Source organism: Pinus tabuliformis, chromosome 1_1, assembly GCF_031772625.1.
Source record: "Pinus tabuliformis cultivar Carrire ecotype Pingquan chromosome 1_1, CPIR1, whole genome shotgun sequence".
NCBI classification, from domain to species: Eukaryota; Viridiplantae; Streptophyta; class Pinopsida; order Pinales; family Pinaceae; genus Pinus; species Pinus tabuliformis.
In genome coordinates this window covers 349,407,118-349,433,766 of record NC_142297.1, presented here as the reverse complement: position 1 = coordinate 349,433,766, position 26,649 = coordinate 349,407,118, and the positions used below count along the sequence as shown (strand labels likewise).

Sequence of the window (26,649 nt, the reverse complement as noted above, 5' to 3'; positions counted from 1 at the left end):
AAAATATAATAAGTTAAAATGTATTACATAATCAGTTATTACCTTTACTTTTTATTCAAATAAAATATCTTTTACATGATAAAGGGACAGACATATTAGGTCAAACATTTTCTATATTAAGAATTAAATATAATTAAAAATTTATATTATTATTTTATTTTTATCTTTCCCTTAAAAATATAATAATTTAAAATGTATTACATAGCTCATTTCTTACCTTTACCTTTTATTCAAATAAAATTTCTTTTACCTAATAAATGGAAAGAGATATTATGTTAAACATTTTCTTTATTAAAAATTAAATATAATTAAAAATTTATTTTATTATTTTACTTTTAACTTTATGTATAAATTTTTATAACCACCTGACAAAACTTGATTATAATTACATTACCCTTATGGTACGAATTTCTATACTCACCCATGAGAAAGTAATTTAAAATAATTATTATATCATGATATTATGCGTCTATGTTAATGTTAACCCTGGAAGCAATTTCACATCAATCATAACTTGAAATTCAACATTAATACTTTTACAGTTTTAATTATAAGACTCATAATAAACTCCAGGAAAACTGTAAAACCTAATGCGATAACAGATCATCAAATTTCATGGAAAATATTTAACTGGTTACAGCATCGCTACCCATTGTTCAAGAGCATCACAACCAAGCCATTTTAGCTTCTGTTACATATATTTGTATTCCCTAACACTGATAATCATCTATTCGTTGTATAAATAGTATACAACTGTATACACACCGGGTATTATCAACTATTGATTGTATAACTAGTATACATCTGTCTACAAACTGGGCACAGCAAGGCTCACAAGTACATCTTATATATATTTGATATATATGTAAACCCAACAGGTACATCCCAAAGCTTGAAAGCAGAATAAGGATAGTGACAGATGTGTATATATCATATTAAGTGGACACTGTAATGTGTATATACCATAAATAGTGACAGATTTGTATATATAATATTAACTGCACGCACACATATACATAATCAAATCAAGGACACTTCGGTTTATTGCCATGTGTTCTCAAATTAGCGTAGCAGGGGCAGAGATCTTTGTTTCCAGATGTACCAGGAGGAACACAGTTGCATTTAGCACAGCATGTACCACAGGCTCTTAAACATACTTTATTGCGGGATGCTTCCTTGCATCTTTGCCCACAAGCTGCATTGCAATCTGCATCAACCAATCCAAAGAAGTGACAGGACTGAACCTTGAACTCACAAGAAAATGTTAAACAGAATATATTAGAATGAATGTACTTGAGTGACCAATGATGAACCTTGAATTGATAAGAAAATGAAGCAGAGTAAACGAAAGTGGATTCAGAAGCAAAAGTTATGAAAATCTTCAAGCAACAGAAAACAAGAATGATTTAGCGAGTAAAAGTTAAGAAAATGTTAAATCAACAGCAAACTAGGAAGGATTTACATGAAAGTTAAAACAAGAACCAGTATTCCGTAGATAACCAGTATTCCTTAGATGAGCATTGAATATCACAAGAGAAAGTTGAGAGGTAACAGAAAATAATCCAAGACCAACCCTGAATTTACAAGGGAAACTTTAAAAAACAATTTCACAAGGAAATTTTCAAACAACAGGGACAACAATACCAGATAATGATAATAATTATACATAATACTATATAATCTATGAGTTTAAGAGCATATATACCTATGGTCTGCAGAAGATTCCTGTTTATCCCATTTGTTTGCAGCTGGAATCAGGGAAAGTGAAAACCCAATGTGGTTATTTCAAACCCTCTCTATATAGAATTCGGCCACCAAAGAAGTCTTTTCATGAATGTTACTCCTTATGTGAATGAATTACATCCATGTCATAATCTAGACTTAACTCAGTAATAGATATATACTCACCCCAGCTGCTGTTAGAGTTCCAACCTCAGCAGCTTCCACATGTATCTGTTTCATCAACCGGCAATGAACTTATAAGACTTTGGAGTCAAAAAAGAAATGAATTCCATAAAGGAATAGAATACTTATATGGGTAAACATGTAAATTCGAATGGCAATACAGGAAGAACACTTGTTACCTGGACAACAAATATCATCGGCACAAAACATAAGACTAACAGCTTACTTGCAGAAGCCATGGAAGTTACTAACACCCAGATGGGGTATACACACAAATACCCAGATGTAGTATATGCACAAGTGAAGAATAATTATATAATGGCCACACAGAATAATGAGCCAAAAGCATGCTGGATCTATGCTTCTCTTCTTCTTTTCTGATTGCCTTGCAGTGCAGAGGATGGTCTCAATTTATAGGGAGGAAGATAAATCCTTTTGGTAATCTGCATATTGTGGTCCTCATTTTTCTTTTCATTATAGAATTTTAGGGAAGGAGTAAATGCTATCCCCATCTCCCAGCTCACCTTATCCAGTCTGTACAATTCACCTTGCTTTAAGAATGCTAATAAATTCTTACAGTACAGTAACGCGATTTATAAGGAAGAAAACTTGCCATGCCATTGAAGCAGTAGAAAGGAAGGCGGTTACAGTTGTCAATGCTGCTTACTTTCTAAGAGAGCATATAATTTTTGTTATACTAAAAGACGGTAAGCGTTTTGCAATTAATAGAGCTGTGCTGGCCGGAATAGTCACAAAAAAATTTCAATTTGAATTGTGTTTTTGATGGTGGAAATGGATTCAGCACCATCAAAACTTCTAGAACACTTAAAATTTTGAAGTTTAACAACTATACTTTAATTTACAAAAATTCTTGCGAGATTTTCTCTAACTAACCAGAATTTCTATAACTTTCCCGACAACACTTCCGCCTCGGCTGGTTAGACTGGGCGGTGCTTGTGGCACCAGGATGCACTTTCTCTTATTCATCTTGTTTGGTTGGACTAGCTCTTTATGGGTGGTGAAGTAATTGTCCATAAAAGCAATCCTATAATATCACTCTTTTATTGAAGAGAAGCTGCAAAATATATTATAAACTTTTTTTATATTCTATTTATAATTTTTATTATTTTTTGTTATATATATATATATATATATATATATATATATATTGTAACCTGCGACGTTGTTCTTCTTTTTCTATTACTTTAAATCAAAAAATGCGACGTTGTTCTTCTTTTTCTATTACTTTAAATCAAAAAACAAAACAGTATGTATATGGTTGACTTCAACTCGCCCTCTTGGGAAAACCGAGTTTTTCAGCCACCTAAAGTTCTTAATAGCCGACCAAAAATAGAAGTTCCAGAGTCTGATTATCCATGCTAAATAAACTAAACAGTCTTGCAGATTTCTAATTCTACTTGTATGCATATATCGATTTTCCTCTTCTAATACTTGAAGCAAACTAAACTTATCTATACTATGCAGCTTCATCAAAATTAATACATATCTATACTCAAACAGCTCCTACCGTTGGTCGATGGTTTGTCTCCCTGTTTGCACCCTGTTGTCCTTCCCTTATCATTTGCTGAATCTCCTCAAGCTTCTTTTCTTGCATCTCCAATGTAATCTGAATAATGCTCAGCTCCCTCCTTAGGTTGGGGACTCCTTGAGCAAGTTCTCTCATCTCTGTTGCAGCTTGTTCCAAGGCTTTAGCCAATAATCTCTTCATCACCCAGTAGATATGCAGGGACTGCTTAAATAGAGACATTCTACCTTTAGTATTGCCAGGGTCATGGAGTAAAAACTCCCAATCTTCCATCTCTGAGTCAGACTGAGCCTGAAGCGCATCTTCTTCCATATTCTGGATAATTCTCCTGATTCTTGGGTTAGTGTTGTGATTGTACGCCCTTTCTGCTTGTTGAATTTTCTTATCTAACGATGGACTTGTTCTTCTGCGTCTCCTTTTTTCCTATATATTTTTAAAAATAAAATTATAAAATAATTTTTATAAATTCTTCAAAACATATGCATATTAATAAACATATAAAAATAAATAATTTAATTTAATTAATAAATTAATAATAATATTTTTTTACTTTATTCAATAAAAATAAAATAAAATTGTTAAAATATAAATTAAAAATAATATATATATATATATAATCTTCCTAGTATGGCAAAATCATTTTATAAATTTTTAATAGTATTTACCAAACAAAGCTTTTTACTATTTGTTTATAAAACAATATTTTTCTAATGGAAATACAAATGGGAAAATGTTTATGCAAAGTGTTACAATGTTCATGAAATGTTCTAATGCCCAACGAAAAATTGGCATCCAACCATGAATGAATTGGCATAGAGGATAAGAAACATTTGTACAAAATAATAATAATACGTGGTTGCGGGTCTTTAAAAGTCCAAACCTATTTGATCCAAACTAACCTATTCAAACTACTCAACCCTAAGTGACGACTCGAGGATTTAATTTCTAGATATTTTATTTATTTTAAAAACACTCTTGACGTTTGTCACTCTTTTTAAAGATTTTTAATTCTCTAATAATATAAAATTGTTTTTTAATTCTCTAATAATATAAAATTGTTTAGCTATAATAGTGAAATATTTATATGATACAAAACATTTTATTTATTTTAAAAACACTCTTCACCTTTGTCACTCTTTTTAAAGATTTTTAATTCTCTAATAATATAAAATTGTTTAGTTCGGATAGTGAAATATTTATATGATACAAAACATTTTAGTAGATAGAAATATTTTAATAATATTATATTTGTTCAATTCTTGTTTAGTTCGGATAGTGAAATATTTATATTATACAAAACATTTTAGTAGATAGAAATATTTTAATAATATTATATTTGTTCAATTCATACTTTAATAGTGTATGGTCAAGGCTAGTCTTAGGCAAAGGAGGTTGCAATTATTTATAGTTGGGTTATTTTATCTATTATTTCTAGTCTTTATCTACTAAAGGTTGTTAAGCATTTTTAAAATCTAATATTTTTTATGAGGTAGCCCAATGGGTTTCTGACTTTAGTCACACATGAGGAAGACAAAAACAATATCTCAACTCTATCATGCTTCATTGGTAGTTGGAAACTCTTCTGAATAAAGTTCTGACAGAGAAATAGGAAGAGCAATATAACATCTTCTCTGCCTTAAATCACATCAAGTGTGCCCAGTGGTATTAGCATTTGTGCTTGGAGAGTTAAGATGCCAAGATAACTGACTTGGAGATCTATCTTCAGCATAATGAAAAACCATAAATAGGAGGAGAAATATAACTTCTTTTGTAACCTGAATTGCATCAAGTGTGCCTAGTGGTGTTATCATTCGAGCTTGGAGAGTTTAGATGCCAGGATAGCTCACTTGGAAATCTATCTTCAGTATAATGAAAAACTGGCAGCTCCTAGAGGTTAAATGCCAAAGATATTACCCATGTGACTAAAAACTGGCAGCGCCTGGAGGTTCAATGCCAAAAATATTACCCATGTGACTTCTTTAGATTCATGATTTCTGTTATGTATTCCAGAAATACTTAGCTCTTAGCTATGCAGATAAGTAGTAGATAGGCATTTTTATTTCCAACTATTTGTTTTGCTCAAATTTTAAGACTTGTAGGTGGTCAATATATCTAATTTCTCTTTTGATAGATTGATACGACTTACTAACAATTGTAGGTGGTCAATATATCTAATTTCTCTTTTGATAGATTGATACGACTTACTACCAATTTTTTTTGCAAGCTTAGCATGACTACATCTTCATCATGTCTAATATATCACCCCATTCACCGCGGGGAATCAAATTGGTGACTTCGCATCAAAAAATGCCTTAACAAAACACTCGATCACCATCTTTCCAAAATCCATAAACTTAATATACAACATTTTTAACTTTATCTTATTTATTTAATTAAAAACTAAAAACTATATAAAACTATTTAATTTATTAAAATAATTATTTAATATTTCTATACAAAATTAAATATTTAGTGTTAAATTTACATAAAAAAAAATTCCAACGTAATATACTAATGGTATTAAAATGACAAATATTATAAAACAATATTACCGAGTGCACTTAAATAATAAATATTTCACACCATTAATCATCTTCTACCCGATATTAATTAAAATATTATAAAAACCACCATGATCTCTCAACACATATACCAATATTATTGAGTCATTTTAACAAATAACAAATATTATAAAACAATACTAACTACTAGACTTAAACAAGTCGCTGCGTTGAGGACGGTATACCTGCCCAATGAGGATTGACATCTGCTATCTGTTGCAAGGATTAATGCACATCCAAAGATGGTGACACAGTTCTAAAGATATCATGCAAATAAAGGTATCGGCAATATAAGTTTTCAGCAATAGTCGTTTGTTTTGTATTTCCTCAATTGGATTGCAATATATTGCTGAGTGGGTTGTGTTTTACGTGCAGCAAATGAGCTAATATGCGACACTACCAGATTGCATTTAAATGAAGTAATTGGAAATTATATATATCTGAGAATTACACGGAAATTTTATGAGGTTTCCTATCTTGTCATATTAATTAATTTAACATATATAACCCTTGCTATGAATCAGGAAAATACGTATTTGTAAAAATATCTCCTACCTTGTCATATTAATTAATTTAACATATATAACCCTTGCTATGAATCAGGAAAATATGTATTTGTAAAAATATCAGTTAATTTGTTACGAATCAGCAAAGATGTATTTGTAAAAATATTAATTAATTTGCTATGAATTGGGAAAGATATATTGATAAAAATATTAATTAATTTCACAATCAACCTTGCCATATTAATTAATTTAACATATATAACACTTGCTATGAATCAGGAAAATATGTATTTGTAAAAATATCAATTTTGCCATATTAATTAATTTAACATATATAACGCTTGCTATGAATCACGAAAATATGTATTTGTAAAAATATCAGTTAATTTGTTATGAATCAGGGAAGATGTATTTGTAAAAATATTAATTAATTTGCTATGAATTGGGAAAGATATATTGATAAAAATATTAATTAATTTCACATAATTGTTATGAATCAGGAAAGATGTATTTGTAAAAAATATTAATTAATTTGCTATGAATTTGGAAAGATGTATTTATAAAAGTATTAATTAATTTGTATTTGTAAAAATATTAATTAATTTGTTATGAATTAGGAAAGATGTATTTATAAAAGTATTAATTAATTAAGATGTATTTGTAAAAATATTAGTTAATTTGTTATGAATTAGGAAATATGTATTTATAAAAATATTAATTAATTTCACATGATATACAACGCTGGTTATGAATCTCATTCATGTAAATTGTTGTATTACAGTGATATTGTCATGTAAATTATTGTATTACAGTAATATGCAAAGCAAAAAAACACAAAGAACATGTTAAAATGTAAAAGTATTTTGCTAAGATTAATCGCTATCATCTTACAATCGTCCAATAGTAATTTATTCTAAATTAAATTAAATAATAGTTGAGTTGATGAATCAATGAATGAATGAAGCAAAAAAACACAAAGACTATATCCCAATGAGCTGGTTGTGGCCACATCCGGTCACTGAAAATATAAATGATGCGTCCTAAATTGGCCACGTGGCAACCCACACATTGAGGTGTAACTTAATTATCCACGTCAATTGGTAAAGCAATAGCGCACTCCCTGTTTTAAATCAATGAATACTCACGAATGTATTGCATGCTTAGGCAGAAGAAACGAGTCATAGTCCTAGGTAACATATTCCCGTTCCGAGTAACAGGTTTCCATAAGTCCCTCAAGACGACTTACTCCTCTTGTCATACCTCATTTTGGTAAGTCCATGTGAATTAAGTAATTAAGAAATTGCGAGATCAAAATTGTTTTTTGATGAATTTCAAAATTCAAAATTGTTTTTCGATGAATTTCAAAATTCAAAATTGTTTTTCGAAGAAGCATAACAGAAACCATCTATTGTAATTATTTTTATAATGAAAACTTGATGTTTTTTAGGCTGACAAAAAAAATTTAATTGAATTTTGAAATTGTACTTCCCTGCACAGATTAACCAAAGAAGATAAGCGTTGGGTGAAGCGGTGGATATGAAGAAGTGCCAATTAACTAAGTGTTTGGTGAAACAGTGGATCAATGAAGAAGTGCAATTAGGCTCCTGTCTTTCTGTGCTTCGCTTCTGGTTCTGATGCGAATTGAATCAGATGGCTCTTGTGCGAATTGAACTGGCTCTTGTGCGAATTGAACTGGCTATATACAATTTGTTGAAAGCCACACTACGATGCCTCTATCAATGTGACTACATGCAAAAAACACTCACAGACCGTCATCACCTACCTGGTCATGCAAAAACACTCACAGACCGTCACCACCTACCTCGTACCGTTGGTGTAGTTCATGATATTATATCCAATTTGGTGCAACCCACAGGTGGATGTCTCTATGAATGTGACTACATGCAAAAACACAAATGGCCTCAAAATAAGTGTGTGCTCGCCTCAAAATAATACTTAGGATATGATCTTTCAAAATTTATATAATAAATTTAAAGCTAGAACTTTGGTTAAAGTGGTAAAGTTAATGCACTTATCACTTAACGTAAAAAGAGGCTGCAATAAAAGGTGCATTTTTCTTGCCCAATCAAATAGCAAGGAAACATTGGTTAAACGTTATCATGCCCACTTGCACTACAAAGTTGTAGATAAACTTTGGTTAAATCTACGATATAAAAAAACAGTCAACACCATTAATATGCAGTCAACGGCATACCGATCGCTATATACCTCCTTGGTACTGTAATTATTTTTATAATGAAAACTTGATGTTTTTTTAGGCTGACAAAAAAAAATTAATTGAATTTTGAAATTGTACTTCCCTGTGCAGATTAACCAGAGAAGATAAGCGTTGGGTGAAGCGGTGGATATGAAGAAGTGCCAATTAACTAAGTGTTTGGTGAAACAGTGGATCAATGAAGAAGTGCAATTAGGCTCCTGTCTTTCTGTGCTTCGCTTCTGGTTCTGATGCAAATTGAGTCAGTTGGTTCTTGTGCGAATTGAACCGGCTATATACAATCTGTTGAGAGCCACACTACGACGCCTCTATCAATGTGACTACATGCAAAAAACACTCACAGACCGTCATCACCTACCTGGTCATGCAAAAACACTCACAGACCGTCACCACCTACCTTGTACCGTTGGTGTAGTTCATGATATTATATACAATTTGATGCAACCCACAAGTGGATGTCTCTATGAATGTGACTACATGCAAAAACACAGATAGCCTCAAAATAAGTGTGTGCTGGCCTCAAAATAAAACTTAGGATATGATCTTTCAAAATTTATATAATAAATTTAAAGCTAGAACTTCGGTTAAAGTGGTAAAGTTAATGCACTTATCACTTAACATAAAAAGAGGCTGCAATAAGAGGTGCATTCTTCTTGCCCAAACAAATAACAAGGAAACATTGGTTAAATGTTAGCATGCCCACTTGCACTACAAAGTTGTAGATAAACTTTGGTTAAATCTACGATATAAAAAAACAGTCAACACCATTAATATGCAGTCAACGGCATACCAATCGCTATATATACCTCCTTGGGCAGGTATAATAATAACTTTATCAAAAATGTCTCACCATTAAGTCTAGTCTATTAACTCTTAATCATAGCATTATAATATTATATGAAAACACAATAACTTTTAAATGATTTGGGTAATTATATAATAAATAGATAATCATATTAATAATGATAACAACATTTTAGTAAAGGCAAGTTGGTTTTTCTATTTAGATTAGCTAAAAGTAATTTTATTTTTAATAAATAGTCAGAATAAAAATGATAATAGTTTCATATTTTTTATAAATATTAAAAAAAATTATTAATAAAAAAGTTTAGCAAAAATTCATAGAGTAAAGTAGTATATATGTTCAAAGGTTATAAAAAATAAGAAAGATGTTCAAAGATTATAAAGAAATATTTTGTTGTGATTTAAAGTTTTTAGCTTGAAAAAATATATAAAAAGATAGAGACAATTTATGAATATACTATCTTTATTTAGAATAGAGGAATTGTATATGTTAAATTGAAAGAAAAAAATATAAAAAGTAGTTTAATTTCGGAGTAGGAATTTTCCAGTTTTTTTATGAGGTTATTTAGTCTTTCAAATAAATTTTTTTGTTCATTACAAATAGGAGAGGCTAATTGAATTTGAAGGCATAGGGAGTCAGGCCATAGAGTGGATGACATAGAAGTTGTAGGCTTGAAAATATGTGGCAAGTATTGCTCTCTAGATGTGGCTTTGAAAACAACTTCAAACATGTCCAACTATTGTTTTTGTTAGAACATAGGCTATATGGTGATGTTGTATTTTAATTAAATGCTAGTCTTCTTTATATTAGATTCTTCCTTATGCTAATGGAAGGAGGATGATAAGGCTGTGAAGGTGGCTTAAAGTCTTATAAACATGAGATGAAATTCCCAAATCTCATAAGGGTCCATGGAAATTGAGTTTGTAAATTTATATGTTGGACAAAAGGAGCAACGATAGGTAGGATTGGACTAAAGATACAAGGAGAATAGGCCTACTATGTTAGATGATGCATTAAGAGTCAATTGAGTAAATCCATGAAGATCCTCAGTATAACATGAGGCTAGAATAACCATAACCCTAGAGTGCAAGGGAAGCAAAAATAAACATGATTATGAACCAACTCTAAGAGGGGAGAAAAACATGAGATTACAGGGAAGAGATCACCATACTCTTTAGATAAAAGGACAAAATTCTAGCAAGGGATGAGAATGCCCAAAAATGAGGGGTGATTAGAAATTATCCCACAATTCCATTGTATATTATCCTTGAGGCATTCATTATCTATTGTGTGGAGAAGATGGGGTGTGTAACTAGTAACTTTCTATCTTATCCGCATCACCTTTGCAAAATAGTACTTGATGTGAGGCTCCATATGTTGTGATGATTCTGCCATGAGTAAACTAGAGGGTATGTCATAATGGTTCTTGTTCATAACTATAAGAAGTAGAATATGTCTCCTCGGCCTCCTTCCTTCGTTGTGCAGCCAACTTCTCGACCGCCTGTTTCGTTGCCTCCTTCTTCTTCTTCTTCGCGAAACTCCCCACGCATTTACTAGTACCCGTGGCTAGATCAGACAGAGAGTGCCAATCTGTCGGTCAATGCTTGATGACTTCTTGAATGGAATCATCCATGGAAAGATAAGGGAGATCAAACCATTTCTGTTGCAGATCCTTCCACGCCCTGATATATACATGGTGGAAGTCTTCCTTGAACTCTATGTACGCCGACAACTAGACATAAACAATCGGGGACAACCATGGCTGCTTGTTGATGGCCATGTGAAAGCTCGCCTCCATCAAAACCTAGAGAACTTTTGTCTTTGTGACCCGTGCGGGGTCCTTTATGGCCTAAAGGGAGGAAAACTGCACAGCCTTCGACAATCCTTTCTCCAAGGAGTAAACTGATTGTCCTCCGGTAGCTCCCAAGCAACTAACACAATGGAGAGAAATAACCACGCGTAGTGAAAGGTCTTGCTCTCGTCCTAAGCCTCACGAAAATTCGCAAGGAACTCGCTGCATAGATAGCACGACTAGTTAAACTGCACACCCTCCGTGCACGTGAAGCTAACGAGATCACGGGCGCTGAAACCTCATCCACGTGGCATTTCCTAGTATCTGCGTGGAAATTTTCACCACGGGGTCGGTGATGGATGTTATGGAGTACCCACATGGCTTCTTAACTAGGTCAAATTTCTTCTTCATCTTTTCTGCCAAGTCACGCTCACTGGTCTTTCCGCCAAACTCCTTGGCCAGATTCAAGCCTGAATGTGGCAGGAGCATGATCTGATGGATAAGCATGTCTGTGATGGGGATAGGTGCGCTCATCCATAAATACCCATCATGCACCAGAGTCAGCAGTTTCTTTATGCAGATGATATTGATGTTGGAGCAGTGATAGTGGGGCACCCACAGCTAGTTCAACAACCCCGATTGATTTACTCCGCGAATCCACTCAACTGGCTCCAATGCAGTGACACCAGATCCTTGATAATATACTCGCTTCATGTAGTTCTTCGTTGCGAGGTGGGGGGACCTCTCATGATCAGCCAAACCTGAGTCTTCCATTTTTAAATGGGGAATCTCCGCCAGGCACGGACCTTCAAATGTGATGCTCTCGAGTAGCAGGGGCTTATGAATGAGTAATTTCTCTGCGTCTGGGTCCTTAGTAACCTTCAACTTTCCCTTATGTGGAGGGATATACTCCAGCAACCTGGAGATGGGCTCCACACCCTTGGCATCTATATCCTCTGCGCCCTCTTTGGCCTCTAAATCTACCACCTTCTCCTTATCCTTCGCTAGCGTCTTATCTTTCTTCTGGGCCTGGGTAACTGAGTGCTTTCTCGGCGACTTGCGCACTATCGACCTCTTCTGCTTATATTTCTTTGGCTTGGGGTTTTCATGCACTAGTGTAGGCTTCGGCCTAGGCAACCTCGGCATCGTAGGCACAGGAGCCAGAGCCTCCATGCTCACAACTTCTGGAGCCGCTCCTTCAGAGGCAACAGTTCCTCCGGTGCTTGAAATTTCACATGGTACGGACATAGTGCTACAGAAAATGTTGGTTGTCCTCAGGTAGAGGATCAAACATAGAGCTTGCAACCAAATCCTCGAAAATCTGGCGATTCATAGGCGACAAAAAACACAGTGCAAAAATGCTAAGAATGCAAATTGTTCTCTTTTGGACGACCACGCGTAATTTATAGGTGATTTCGAATTCAAATTTGACCGTTCCCCTCAAAATCCATCCATTAATGCTAAATTGGCGGCAGATCTCCAAATATTTCAGCCTTAAATGCCATGCCCCCACTCCTCTTAACGTCTCCTAGCTGTCCAATAATGAACAATGACCCTAACAGTCATTTTCTGGTTGTGTTGTGTGGTATCTTCTTCCATAGCGCAACTCCCTTTGCGCCACTTCTGGCACTGTTACATCACCCTCTTTCATGCAACTCCTTTGTCGCATAACTCCCAACACCGGGTAGTGTAGTTTATAGTCCCACGCTCCCTTACAACTACCTGGAGCACTAAGACTGTCCTGTTATCACGTAGTCATTGAGTCGGGTCTCCTGCATAGGGCTTCAACCGGCTCCCATTCACTTTTCCTAGGAAAGGTTCTCCATTCAGCTTTGCGAAATGAACCGCGCCCCCATCTGTGATTTCTTTCATGACATACGGCCCCAACCAATTCATTTGAAACTTTTCGGGAAATTTAGTGAACTTACTATCATATAATAAAACCATGTCCTTTACCTTGAATGTGCGTAGCTTGATGTGTCAATTGTGTTATGACTTTTCTCGTTCCTTTTGTACTTGCTGAAGAAATCCAACAAAGAATCTGTCTCTTCAAGCTCCATCAAGTGCGTGAGCCATTCTTCCAAGGCTCCATGGTCCACCATCCTTGTGAAGGTTGCTATGCATAGACTAGGCATAATATATTCCATAGGCATGACAACTTCTACGCCATAGAACAACCAAAAAGGTGTCTGACCTATTAGCTTCTTGCAAGTAGTCCTGTATGCCCATAATACTGCTAGTATCCACACGTCCCAATCATTTTGTTGCACGTTGCAAATCTTTGTCAGTGCATTCTCGAATATCTTATTGAAGGACTCCATTGTTCCATTAGCCAGAGGGTGATATGACGTACTCTTCTGATGATAAACCTGAAATTATTATGTCAGTGTTGATTGTTTCATTAAGGAAGTGCATACCGTGATAACTCGTCAGCACTTTCAGGCACCCGAACCTGGTTAGCATGTAATCAAACAAAAATTCAACTATTCTAACCCCAGTACAACCCTTGACAGGCTGTGCCTCCGCACATCTAGTTAGATATTCTATCGCGGTGATGATGTAGCACACACCTGTTTTCTTACCGAGAGGTTGAATCGTTCCTACAAAATCAATAGCCCATTTCCCAAATGGCTATAATGACACCTGAGGATTCAGAGGCAGCTCATCCATTCCTGATGGCGTGCCCGTCCTTTAACATGCATCACACGCCCTACAATATGCTTTAGAATCTTTGTGCAGCATAGGCCACCACAACCCAACGCACAAAATATTAGATATGTTTTTTCCTTTCCTGCATAATTCCTTCTGCAACTCCTTCATGGGCGTCTGCAAGGATGTTGTTTCTTTCCAAATCAGGCACATATCATCAGAGTATCTCATCTGAACCCATCTTGTATAAATGTCCAGCAATTACCGAGAAATCAGCTTCGTGTACTACCAATTCTTTCTTCTGTTGATTGGTGTAGCCTTCTGGAGCTATCTTGGTGGTCAAAAAATGGATAATATCTGCAAAGTGGTTTTTCGATACACGTACCATGAAGAGTTGTGCGTCGGACAACCCTTCCTCTAGTTTAGTGGGCTCGTTCCCCATTTCAATGCGCGACGAATGGTCAAGTCCTACATTCAACCTTCCTGGCTTGACAATTACCTCAAAGTCGTATTCTTGAAACAACAACAGCCATCTACATATCTTCCCTCCCAACACATGCTTATTGACTAGGTACTTAAAGGCGGAGTGGTCTGTGTACATTTTGAAATGTCTGCCCAATAGATAGTTCCTGAAATTTTGGAGCGCATACACCATAGCCAATCCTTCACGCTCTGTTGTGGAGTAATTCTTCTCAGCCTTTGAAAATTTTCTTCTTGCAAATTTTATAGGGTGATCCAGTTCTCCTTTGCCAGCCTGTGTTAACATTGCTCCCAATGCAATACATGATGCATCAACATGCACATGGAATTCTTTCTTCTAGTCTAGGAAGACCAAGATCAGCGCAGTAACCATTTTCTCCTTCAAGACATCCAGACTGCGTTGACATTCTTCATTCCAATAGAATGTAGCATCCTTCTTTAGCAACTTTTCCATGGGCACGGTAATCTGAGCATAAGCCTTGATGAACTTTCGATAATACTTAGTATGGCCCAACATTGTGCGCAACTGTTTAACACTCCTTGGGGCTTCCAAATTGATTATTAGCATGATCTTGGCAGGGTCCACCATGAGTTCTTTCCTGCATACCACATGACCCAACAAATCCCAAAGGGCACACAAAACAATCACTTCTTCAAGTTCAACACAATCTGATACCTTCGACATGTATCCAACATTAAGCGCATACTGGCTACATGGCGCTTTACTAGTCCAAACACTATTCAGTCATCAAAATATACCTCCAATAATTTGTGAATAAACTCTTTGAACGCCGCGATGACTATGCGAGAGAATATTTCTGACACATTTTTGAGTTTGAAGGGCATCACCATATATTGAAAACACCCCCATTCTATCGTGAAGATTGTTTTACTCATGACTTCTAGCGTGATCTTGATATGATGGTATCCAGAGAACCGATCAGTAAATGAGTAGGCCTCTTGTGCTCCAACATTCTCTAGTACCTCATCAGTGAATGGTTTCGGGAAAGGATCATGAACGCATGAATCGTTAAGCTTTCTTAGATATATGCAAATCTTTATCTCGTCCTTCTACTTCTTTTCCTAAACTACCATTGGGATCACCCAATCAGATTCCTCCACTAGTTCAATAATGTCGACCTCAAGCATGTTTTCCAATTCCAGGTGGACCTTTTCCTTGTACTTGGGATTAAGGCGATATGGTCTTTGCTTAAGGGGCTTCGAGTCCAGTTTTAAAGTTATTTTCATCACTCCCAAATCACCTATGATACCTTTCAAGTACGAAAACTTTGTAGGAAAAAAATCCTAGTACTCACGGAGTAGCTCAGTGACTTTATCCACTGTGGCATCATCCCAATAATCTTAGATCTTTGCGAATTTAGGTTCCTCTACCGTACCAATGTTTACCTTCCTAGTCTTTAATGGCACAGTGATATCCAAGTTCTCTATCTGCGGACCTTCAACCTTGTGGTGACATTCCAACTCTGGGACATTGATATTCCTTGGATCTTCATCCTCCACTTCAATAGTCATATTGTAGCATTCTAGCGCATGGCACAACTGGGTGCTCCAATCTGGTTGAACCAATTCCAAAGGATCCTGTGGAATTCAGAAGATTGCTTCCTTAACCTCCTACAGTGCCTCATCAATGCTTTCAAATCCATCTTCAAAGCTAAAGGTCATGAAGAATTATTCTCTTAAGATGTCCCACTCTGTGGTGCCATGCCGGAGCTCCGTTTCCAAATACCAATTCATAGGGATTATATCCAGAGTGTGACAGAACAAGTGCACTCATTCTAGTTGTGGCTCCATTCCATACACCTTAGTCCATTTGGCCAAATGATCACGTGAATCATTCCTCCCATCATACTTCTTAATTAACTGTACTTTAGGATGAACAGTTCGCATGCTCATCATCCTCTTGTAATCGCACCACTCATCAATGTTGTCTTTGTGCATACCCCACCACCAAGTAAGTGTAGCACATAGTGCAAAATCCAGCACCTCAGATGGTGATCCTCTGGAACTTTCCTTTCAAAAGCATCCCAAAATTTATCTACGTCAATTAAAGCATCATAATAAGGTAAATTTGTTACCTCCGACAACACACAACGTAGAAGAGATTTGGTCATCATGTTGCAGCGCAGTGTAGATACTTCATGCAACGTGTTTTTCTAATGTTCCAACTCTTCATCTAAATCTGATGTACCAGAACTTTTGTGGTCCCATGAAATCCGTCCATCAGCCATTGGATTGACCCAATCTTGGTCTCGTGCAGTAATTTTGTATATTTGATCCAATTCATCATCACTTTCCTCATAGTCATGGACCGGTTCAGTATAGCACGGTCCTTCTGCAGGGTCCAATGGTACTACAATGCAGAGAGATTTTCTTTCAAATGACATTGTCCACTTCTTCAAGTTGATGACCTCATCCATATCGATAGCTCAATATATTCCAAGGAGTGCAAGGTATGGATTTTTGTCATCAAAAATTTCTATCACTTCAAAATCAGCCAACGCACATGCACCTTCTATATCTACGATAACTCCCTCTAATTGTCCCATACCGATAATCTTCTGTAGGTTCGCCATCCTCAGTTGAATTGGAGACCACTATAGTGCAGGTCTCCATATTCTCTCCCAGGTTTGTTTAGGAAATACGTTCATGTCAGACCCAAAATCCAAAATAACTTGGTCCATCTCATAGTCTCCAATTTGTATGGTAAGCCTCATCTCACGCCCTATTCTCGCCTTATGCTTACCAATATTTCTAACTACGCGGGGTCCATCAGGAGCATTATCCTTACTAGCACACTTTTTTATCAACTCCTGTAGTCCTTTCACATCCTTGCTATCGCGCATTAGTTTCATACAAGTTTCCAAGAAGGTGGTAAGCACAAAGGGGTCAACCTCTGCAGGCATGCTGGTGTCTGGCAATTTGTTTTGACTCCCTGAAGGAGAGGCTTCAGCGAAGCTTTTCTTCATTTCCATGAATGTTTCCTTCGCGTTCTCCAGATTGAAACCAATCTCCTTTTCTGGGGCCTTGCGGACCCATCCACCTTCTTCAGGTTGTTTTCCCCTATCATCACCAGTCGCGATCCCACTTTGTAGCACGATCTTCACATTAGGTTCTTGGGCTTGACCATCATCATTTCTTATTTCTGGGTAGGATGATGAGGCTGCAGCTTCTTCTCCTGCATCTTAGCCATCAGCACAAGACATTCTTCGATGGTGTGGTCAAACTGAGTGCAATATTGACATGACGGGCGTGTCTGATTCATACAATCCCGCGCTTAGTGTCCTAGCATTTCGAAATTATAGAAAATGACCTACCCACGACCCCTACCAGGTCCTTCTCCTCCTCAGCCTCATCCGCAACTCTAACATCCTCCGCGCACTCCCCCAGCACCCTGATCTGGAGGCCGAGTTTTCGCTTGCATTTGATACGTAGGCATCCTCTCCATCATTAATTCATAGCTTCTACAATGGCGCTCATCATGGCCCACCGATTTGTAGAAATTGTAGAACAATTGTTGTGGTGTCTGCACAAAAATTTGTAGTAAGTGAAAATTATTTGTTACGTTTTTTCCTGCCACCTGACAGATATCACACCATAGCGCGCGCCCCGCACTTGGTCCTACTAGAGCTTCTTGTCTCAGGGGTATTGTCCCTGCTCCTGTGATGTAGTTCGCAAATATAGGGAAGTGATATTTATCATGCCCCTGGTTTTTACACTTGAGACACCAAACTTCTTCGCGCACCTCCGGCTGAGCCTCTTTTCCTTTTTTCAAGCTCTGTAGTTCCAAGCAAAGGTTTTGCATCTTTGTGTGTATCTATTGAACCCCCAACGACGCATCCTGAATAGGAGTTTCATGTAATCCCATCGCAATTTCCAGGGCTTCCACTTGGGTTCCTATCTTTTGCTTTGTAAAAGCAATCCTTAGGCGGGTCAAGAGCGTGGCTATAAGTGAATCATGATGCTGACTATTTGTGAGATTCTTATTAGCTTTGCGGATTCCACACTTCAGCCTTTGATCTAGCTCCCATGGCATTCCACCGGGCCTCATCATGATTTCCTAAAATCCAATTATCGATTGCAAGGTAGACTTAGGCTTATCGAATTCCTTGTTCAACGTGGTTTGAGTATCTACTAATGATGCCAATGGATTATCAGTGCAATACTTAACGTACCATGTCAGTGCACGATCCTGTAGAGCGGTAACCAACTGTGCCTTATTTATATTATCATCTGGAATTTGTTGTGTTGTCCACACAGCCTTCGCAAAAAACCAAAACTGATCTGGATCCTCACCTCCTAAACGCTTGAAAACTGGCAACTTCATTGTATTCAACATGTTGACCGGCGACAGTGTGGGCGAAGGTGTATATTGTGGAGGTGATGGTGGAGGTGGTGTGTACGGATGAGGTATTCGCAGAAAACCCTGCCTTATCAACTAGACAATGCTTTGCGGTGAAGTTTGTGCTGCTCCCTCGTCATCACTCACAGGAGGTTCAACCAAATGAGCTATATTGAGGACCTGTTCTCCCCTATCACTGAAGATCTTCCCACTTCGCAGAGCTCCAAACATCAAGGAAGTGGCATAACCTATTTTTCACAAAACAATATCTTAATCCAAGTATTCGAAGATTGTAGATACTTACCTCGCGGTCCTTTGAAAAAGCGTCGCTCTGCTTCACTGCAACTGACTGAGGTGTCGACCGTGAACTCTGTAACAAATCCTCCTATAACCCAATCAAGCCAATGGTCAAAAATGCGCACGATCTTATCTTCAGAAGCTTCCATCTTCCGTACTAATTCTAGAGTCCACACTATTGGAACGTCAAGCTTCCATCTTCCTTGGTCATCTACCAATTTAGCTATCCACTCGCATAGTTCAATCATGAAGTGTAGAAGAAAATATCATGTATTTCTATGTACATATGCCTGTCCAACAATTGCTCTTCTGTCAGGCACAGATTCCTATTTTCTTGCACCGCAAATTCATGGATCATTCTCCAACCACTTCTCAATTTCCTTCTTGGTCAGATTCCAGTGATGCAGCATCACACATTTCTTTATGCAGATCCTGTTCTTGGAAACGGAACCATTTGTTGGCTTAGTGGATCCTGACCCAGGTTCAGAATTAGTTGTACCAAACAAATCCCTACACTACTGGCCCTTTTAGCATCAATCCATGGTGCGTGGACTGAGGTCTCACCAGAAGCAGTATGGGGGAATGCTGGAACCAAGCTGTTGCACCCATAAGTGTGATGTCCTTCTGTAACCTAGATCTGCATTCACATAGATCTTTAAGTGCTTATCTCTTATGGAGGTAAATTCCTTGAATCAACTTCTAGACCTCCGCGAAGGTCTACGACTGGCTTTTGCAGACCCTGAACAGGTGATTTAGCTACTCACACGCACCATAGATTACCCTTAGAACAATTTTTACTCAGATCCACCTAAGTGTTTGATAATTTTAACAAACAGTACTGTTATAATATTCGCTTAATCACTTAATAGTAATTGCATTCAAATAATATGACGAATCAAGTAAATTCGTGCATCAAAACATCATTATTTTATAAAGACATCATATCATCACAACATATATCACAATCACACATAACATAAGTAAGAGCCAAAACACATGAATTTTTGTAATAATCTAATTTATTGATCTTCAATATAGGTTTACAGACTCAATACTTCCCTACTCATTCAACTGCAGGGGTCCACGCACTCAGCTGCGGACACTACTATAGGCCTCTATGCACTTAGTTTGAGAGTCTTTCCCTCGTCTAAAACTTCTATCTTTGCGCTAAACTTCTTCGCTCGTACCCATAGACTTCTTACTTACTTGCCTTAGACTCTCTAAGGCCATCCTATTTATACAATCCCATGGTCTGCAGACCATGGGTAGATCTCGAAAGCCGACTCAACTTTACATAAGGAAGGTTAAAAACCATTTTTTACTCCTAACTAGATACGTGCTCCACGACCACAATTTGCGGAGACTTTTCATCTTTTTACATCAAAATTTGGGCTTTCGCCCCAAAACTTGGGCTTTTTGCCCAAAAACTAACCCCAAGGGACCCCATCCCAATAGGTTGGCAATCATAGCAGATGACAATGGTGTCTATGAGTACATATAAGGAAAAGTACCCTGAGCCTCCAGAAATTGACCCACCGCTTCCAAGAACAAATAAAACAAACATGAGTTAAAAGAAAAGAAAACTATACCCGATGGTTTACAATATCATTTACTTACCTATGTTGGGAATTTGAAGAATTCTACGGATATGTATCATAAGCTGGAGAGCATGTATAATTTTAATAACATGAATGAAATCATCTCCTTGAAAGATCAACTCAAAGACATGAAAATGAATACATGAGAGTTTGTGCAATCCTATATTATGAGGATATCTTGTCTTAAAGATTAATTGCAGAGATCTTGGGAAACTATACTTGACAGGGAGTTGGTGTAGGTTATCCTCAGAGGTCTCCCTCATATTTGGGAAACCTTCATTACCACCATAACCAATAAAAATGTTTTTCTGTCATTCGATGAGATTATTGGAAAACCTACTCAAGAAGAATCCAATATGATTTGAGGAGGGAGAATTCAAAAGCATGAAGAAGGAGAGCTCACTACATTTGTTACTCAAGACAAGAAGAAAATGGAAAAGGAATACCATCTGATTCGAATGGGCCTTCTCCCAATTCAAAGGACTTTAATAGAAAATAAAGGGATGTTGAATGTTACAATTATCACAAGTGTGGTAACTATGCCTGAGGTTGTCTAAGAAAGAGAGATTCTCCCAGATCTGACCGAAGCTATGACAAAAACATGTAAAATGATAGGAGAAATAATGATGATAGAAGAAGAAGAGATGATATAAGAAAAGGAGACAATATAAGAACAAGGGGTGATAGAAGGAGAAGATATTCTCTAGATGATTGTGAAGAAATTCCTCGTTCTCAAAAGAAGTCAAGAAACTCCAAGTATGAATGTAACATAGCCACTAGTAAATATAAATACATTCTTATTTCATCCCTTTCTAGTTCTTATCCTCCATATTTGTATAATAGTTGGTTGCTAAATAGTGGGGCTTCTAAATGCCTCTATCCTCTCAAATCTGGTTGAGAGGGAGATGAGTTTGAAGATTATTCTTGGGGACAACACTACATATCCAGTAAAAGGCTTTGGTACTGTCAAATTTTATTTAGACTATGGAGAATATATTATTATTTATGAAGTGATGTATGTTCTAGAACTAAATAAGAAATTGATATCTTTTTCTACCTTGGAAGATGAAGGAATGCGAGTAACCTTCATCAATGGAAAGGTCCTATCCTAGCTAAAGGAATCCTGAATGAGACATGCTTTTACATTGGGATCTAGAGTTGAAGGAATCTATAGAGTCAATGGAAAATTTATTTTAGCAATGATGCACGATACTGATTATCAAAGTGAGCTATGGAACAGAAGTAAAAAGAATTCATGGGGACCACTCCCCTCTAGAAGGATCAAGACTGATGATAATCCCAAAAAAAAATGGAGTAGCTATGAAAGAAAAGGTTTGAAAGGATGTTATGGCCAAAGAATAGATTATGAAGAATGATGTATGGAGTGTTGTTCTGAGACCTCAAGGGAAACCTGATCCAACTTCAAAATGGCTATATAAGATAAAGCATGAATTAGATGAAAGCATTGAAAAGTATAAAGAATAAATATGTGTTGATTAGCCTCAGGGGTTTGAAATACAGGATAGGAAAACTCACATGTTGTTCCGAGACCCCAAGGGAATCCTGATGCAACTTCAAAATGGCTATATAAGATAAAGCATGAAGTAGATGAAAGCATTGAAAAGTAAAAATAAGAAATATGTGTTTATTAGCCTCAGGGGTTTGAAATACAGGCTATGAAAACTCACATTTTCATATTGAAGAAATCATTATGTGGTTTGAAGAAAGCTCCCCAAGACTAGTATATCCGAATTGGCAGTTACCTAGTGAAGCTTAGATTCACTAGAAGTAGTGCTGATTTGAACCTCTACCTCAAACTGGTCCAAGGTATGACTTTGATTTTGGTTTTATATATTGAAAATCTATTCTTGACAAGTACTGAGCCTTCGATTATTGAGTGTAAGAAGGAGTTAGCTTTTGATTTTGGGATGAAAGATCTTGGTCTGAGATACACTTCTAGAGATATGAAACTGTGAGGATACACCACTGGTGATTGGGTTGGAATCATTATTAATAGCAAGAGCACATCCGGGTGCTGCTTGGGATCTGCAATGATATCTTGTATGAGTAGGAAGAAAAAGTTTGTAGATATGAGCATGATGAAGGTAGAGTATATTACTGTTGGCATGGCTAGTTGTGAGGTAGTATGGTTGAGGAAGCTCTTTAGAGAGTTGTTCGAGTAGGTTCTAGATACGAGAGTGATATATTGTGACAACAATAGTGGGATTTGATTGAGAAAGAATCTCATATTTCATGAAAAGTCCAAGCATATTGAGATCATATATCATTACATATGCAACATGTTGTAGGAAGAGTTGTGAGTCTCCATCATACTTCGACTAATGAGCATATTGCCGTAATATAGAAGCTTGGATTGATGGATTGGGCCCTCCCAAGTAAGGGTCCTAGATGATTGAGGACATTGAGCTATGATCTCCCCAGTGTCTAAGCTCTCAGGTTGAGGAATTGAGCCTTAGAGCTCCTAAGGTTGAGGGACCTCTAGATTTGAAAGAGTATACTGGAATTGGAATCTGTCTTTCCTGCCAATCCAGATAATGGGTGTTGGTTTCTTGAGTCAGGTTTGATCCTTAGCACTTATGGTAAGTGGCATCCCACTCAAGCTAGAGATGCATGTGTTCTACCATTGACTCTTGATGGCCAAGTTGGGAAGATCAAAAAATAATAGGATAGGTGTGATATTTATCATTTATGGAGAGTGGTATCCCTCATATTATCACCAGGTAGTGGGATAGGCATGATCCTAACCTCATAAAGTAAGTAGAATCCCTCCTATTGTTTGTGGATTCCCAAGTAGTAGCATTTGATCCTCACTAGAAAATAGTTCCCGGGTAGTAGAAATGGTTCCCCGCTAGCAGTTGATTCCTGGGTAGTTGCATTGGCTTCCCAGTAGTAGATGATTCCTAGGTAGTAGCATTGGCTCCCCGCTGACAGTTATTTCGGGTGGTAGCAATGGATCTACGATGGATGTAGGGTGGTAGCTATAGCTCCTCTATTATTTTTATTCTTTATATTCAAGAATGATTTATAAAATAGAGTCAAGTCAAGTTGATCATTAATGAAATATGATATGATGACAAGATATTTGCAAGGATCACATGATGCAGTTGGAATTTATCCCTAGCTGAGAAGGAGTGCTAATTTGGCAGCTCAGTGACAAATTCCAATCATTGGATGATATTCCTCTTTTCAAGAGGACCAAAATTGACCTTTGAAACACTAAATTTGGATAGAGAAAAGTGTATTTTTGAAGTCAAGCTCACAAGTACACAAATTGTCAAGGTCAGCCTAAGGACAAATTTCCCCTCCTCCAACGGATATAAATACAAGTTACCTTAAACTCATTTGAACATCACACATCAAATCATCTTCTCTCTCTCAATCTAATTGGTTTGTACAGGCCCGAGGCAGGTTTTTTCACACCTGTGGGCAAAAAGGAGGATGAAATTATAGGTGGTTGAAAATCTAAACTTCTCTACACCCTTGACCACATTTACCAACATTGACTTTGACCTTTCGAGGAGATTTTGACTTTGATTTTTCTGGGGTATCTCTGTCTCATAAGGCCACATATTTTGGCATAAAACCAAGGCATTTGGAGCATTTTGACTTGGGTTGACTAGAGAATATTCTCTCTCATTTGACTAAGTTTCATTAGGTGTTTTTAGACTATTTTTGCTTTGTTTGACCAACACTTGAGGCCACACTTCTTGACCTTTGACCGAGTTTGATTGGAGCACTTTGGTTGTAGGACCATGGATTAGGTAGGGCACATTGACTGCTGTTGATTGTTGACCATTGACCAAAATTGAAGATTATGATAGTTGACTAGATTTGACTTTTCTTCATTAGCACTTTTAGATCTTAGATAGTTAGATAAGTCAAACTTTGATGTTAACTCTTATTTATGGACTTGGGATCATTGTACTCTCTGTTGAACATTTTATGACAATATACTAGAAGAAGAATTTTCATAGGGTTTTTCCCCTTGTGGAGCTTTTCCCTAGTCTTTGGCCAAATCGGTGTCTCTTGTTGATATTCTTGATTGTCTCCTATTATCATTGCATTTACTGTTCTATATTCAATTACTGTTGATTATTGGAAGAATTAATTGTTACTGAAAAGATTGCTTAATGAAGGATCGAATTGGGCTAAAGTAATTACCATAACATAGAGTAGTGGAAAATTAACAAGGAATATGAGAAAATATTTCACCAAATTCAATTCCCTTTACCTGGGAATAACCTTTTTCTACTCATCGAGCTTTATATTTCTCCACTTTATTTTATGCATGTAAGTTCCTCTCAAACAATTGTTTTCTACTATTAGGATTTCTTCTAGATGAAAAGTCAACTAGATCTTAAGCCTCGTTCTTTTCCAAAACTTCCATTTCCTCAACCATGGGCTTTTTCCATAGTTTACCATCCTCTTAATTAGTTTCCTCCCTAATAGTTTTGGGATAAACATTTGTAATGGGTAAAATGAAACTAGAATGAAAATAAAGAGAATACTTATCTCATTGTTTTTTTCATTAATATAAAGAAAATAATTACCCTATTTCCTAAATCAATAATTATCTTATTTCTTAAAAAAATATTATTATTATTATTGGAATCTTCTTTTCATCCTTCATCATAAGATAAATTTCTTCTCATTTTTCATTATCACAAAATATATTGATATTAATGTAATATGAAATCATTACAGAATATTCTGGCATTCTTAAAAAATATGAAATATTTTAATCATATTATTATTGAAATTTTCTCATCATCTTTCGTCATGAAATAAATTTTATCACAAAATATATTAATATTAATGTAGCATGAAATCATTACATAATACTCTAGCATTCTTAAAAAATTATGAAATATATTAGTTATTGTATATTGATTTGGATTCCATCGCATTTACAAATGTTTCATCGACGTTTCGAAACAAAATATGTGAAAGACTAATCTCATAAGAAGTTAGGATAAGCAGGTAAAGGAATGGGGAAAAAGTAAAACCCGACTAAAAAACCATGAACAAAAAGGATGATTAAATTAATATAATACTAATATGTAATAAATGTAAAATATTTATGTGAATATTTGATTAAATAAAGGTCTTCATTAAATATGATTAAGTGTTTTAAATATTAGGTTTATAATGTTTCATATTCAAATGGTAAATTTTGATGTATAAGTTATTATAATATTAACAAGGGAAGCTGCGAGGCAGCAAGTCCCTGCATCAAGTTAAAATTAGTTACTTGTGTTGAAGCAAAAGGAAACTAAGTTGTGCATAAAGGAAACTAAGTTGTGCTTAAAGGAGACTAAGTTGAGCCAACTTGCTATAGGCATCAATAAGCGAAAGCATCTAAGCTTTAATACAGTCATAGGAAACTTCAGTAGCAGAGCAGTCTAAAGGAATGGTCTTCCTGAAAGTATGAAGACCTGTAGCTATCAAGGATAGAACCTTGTGCAGTGAATATTCTTGGTTATATGTGGCATGAGTTCTACTATTTGTGGCACTGCCCTAGGTATAACATCCCAGCATATGCATTAAGTCAGCTTCTAGTGGACAGTGGATATACTGAGATGCAAGTTTCAAGCTTGAAAATCTAGTGCTCAGAGTAATGAAACACATTAGTGAACTAAAAGAAGAGTTTACATGGCCATATTCATATAAGTCAAAGAATCTTATCGTTATATAACCTCTCAGGTTAGACACAAACATAAAATAGACCCGATACAAAATAAATGCTAACAATTAAGACATTAGACCTATCAAGCAGACTGATACTCTTTTCAGAAAGTTTTCATATATATAGAAAACTGTCTCAAACAATTGATAACTGCAACTGCTGCCAAACAAAACTGGAAACTTGCATATGGTACTTTCCCTGAAAGGA

General features: G+C 36.2%; 1 protein-coding gene across 1 annotated transcript; it reads right to left on the bottom strand.

Annotated features, from left to right (window-relative positions):
• Nucleotides 1–576: 576 nt before the first annotated feature.
• Nucleotides 577–2,369, bottom strand: LOC149213021 (cypmaclein-like). Its single transcript, XM_089390700.1, has 4 exons — nucleotides 2,085–2,369; nucleotides 1,909–1,953; nucleotides 1,706–1,748; nucleotides 577–1,207 (listed from the first exon to the last, which is right to left on the bottom strand). Exons 1-4 carry the CDS (start codon nucleotides 2,142–2,144, stop codon nucleotides 1,026–1,028), a joined length of 330 nt encoding a protein of 109 aa, XP_089246826.1. The 5' UTR covers nucleotides 2,145–2,369; the 3' UTR covers nucleotides 577–1,025.
• Between the last annotated feature and the right edge of the window lie 24,280 nt (nucleotides 2,370–26,649).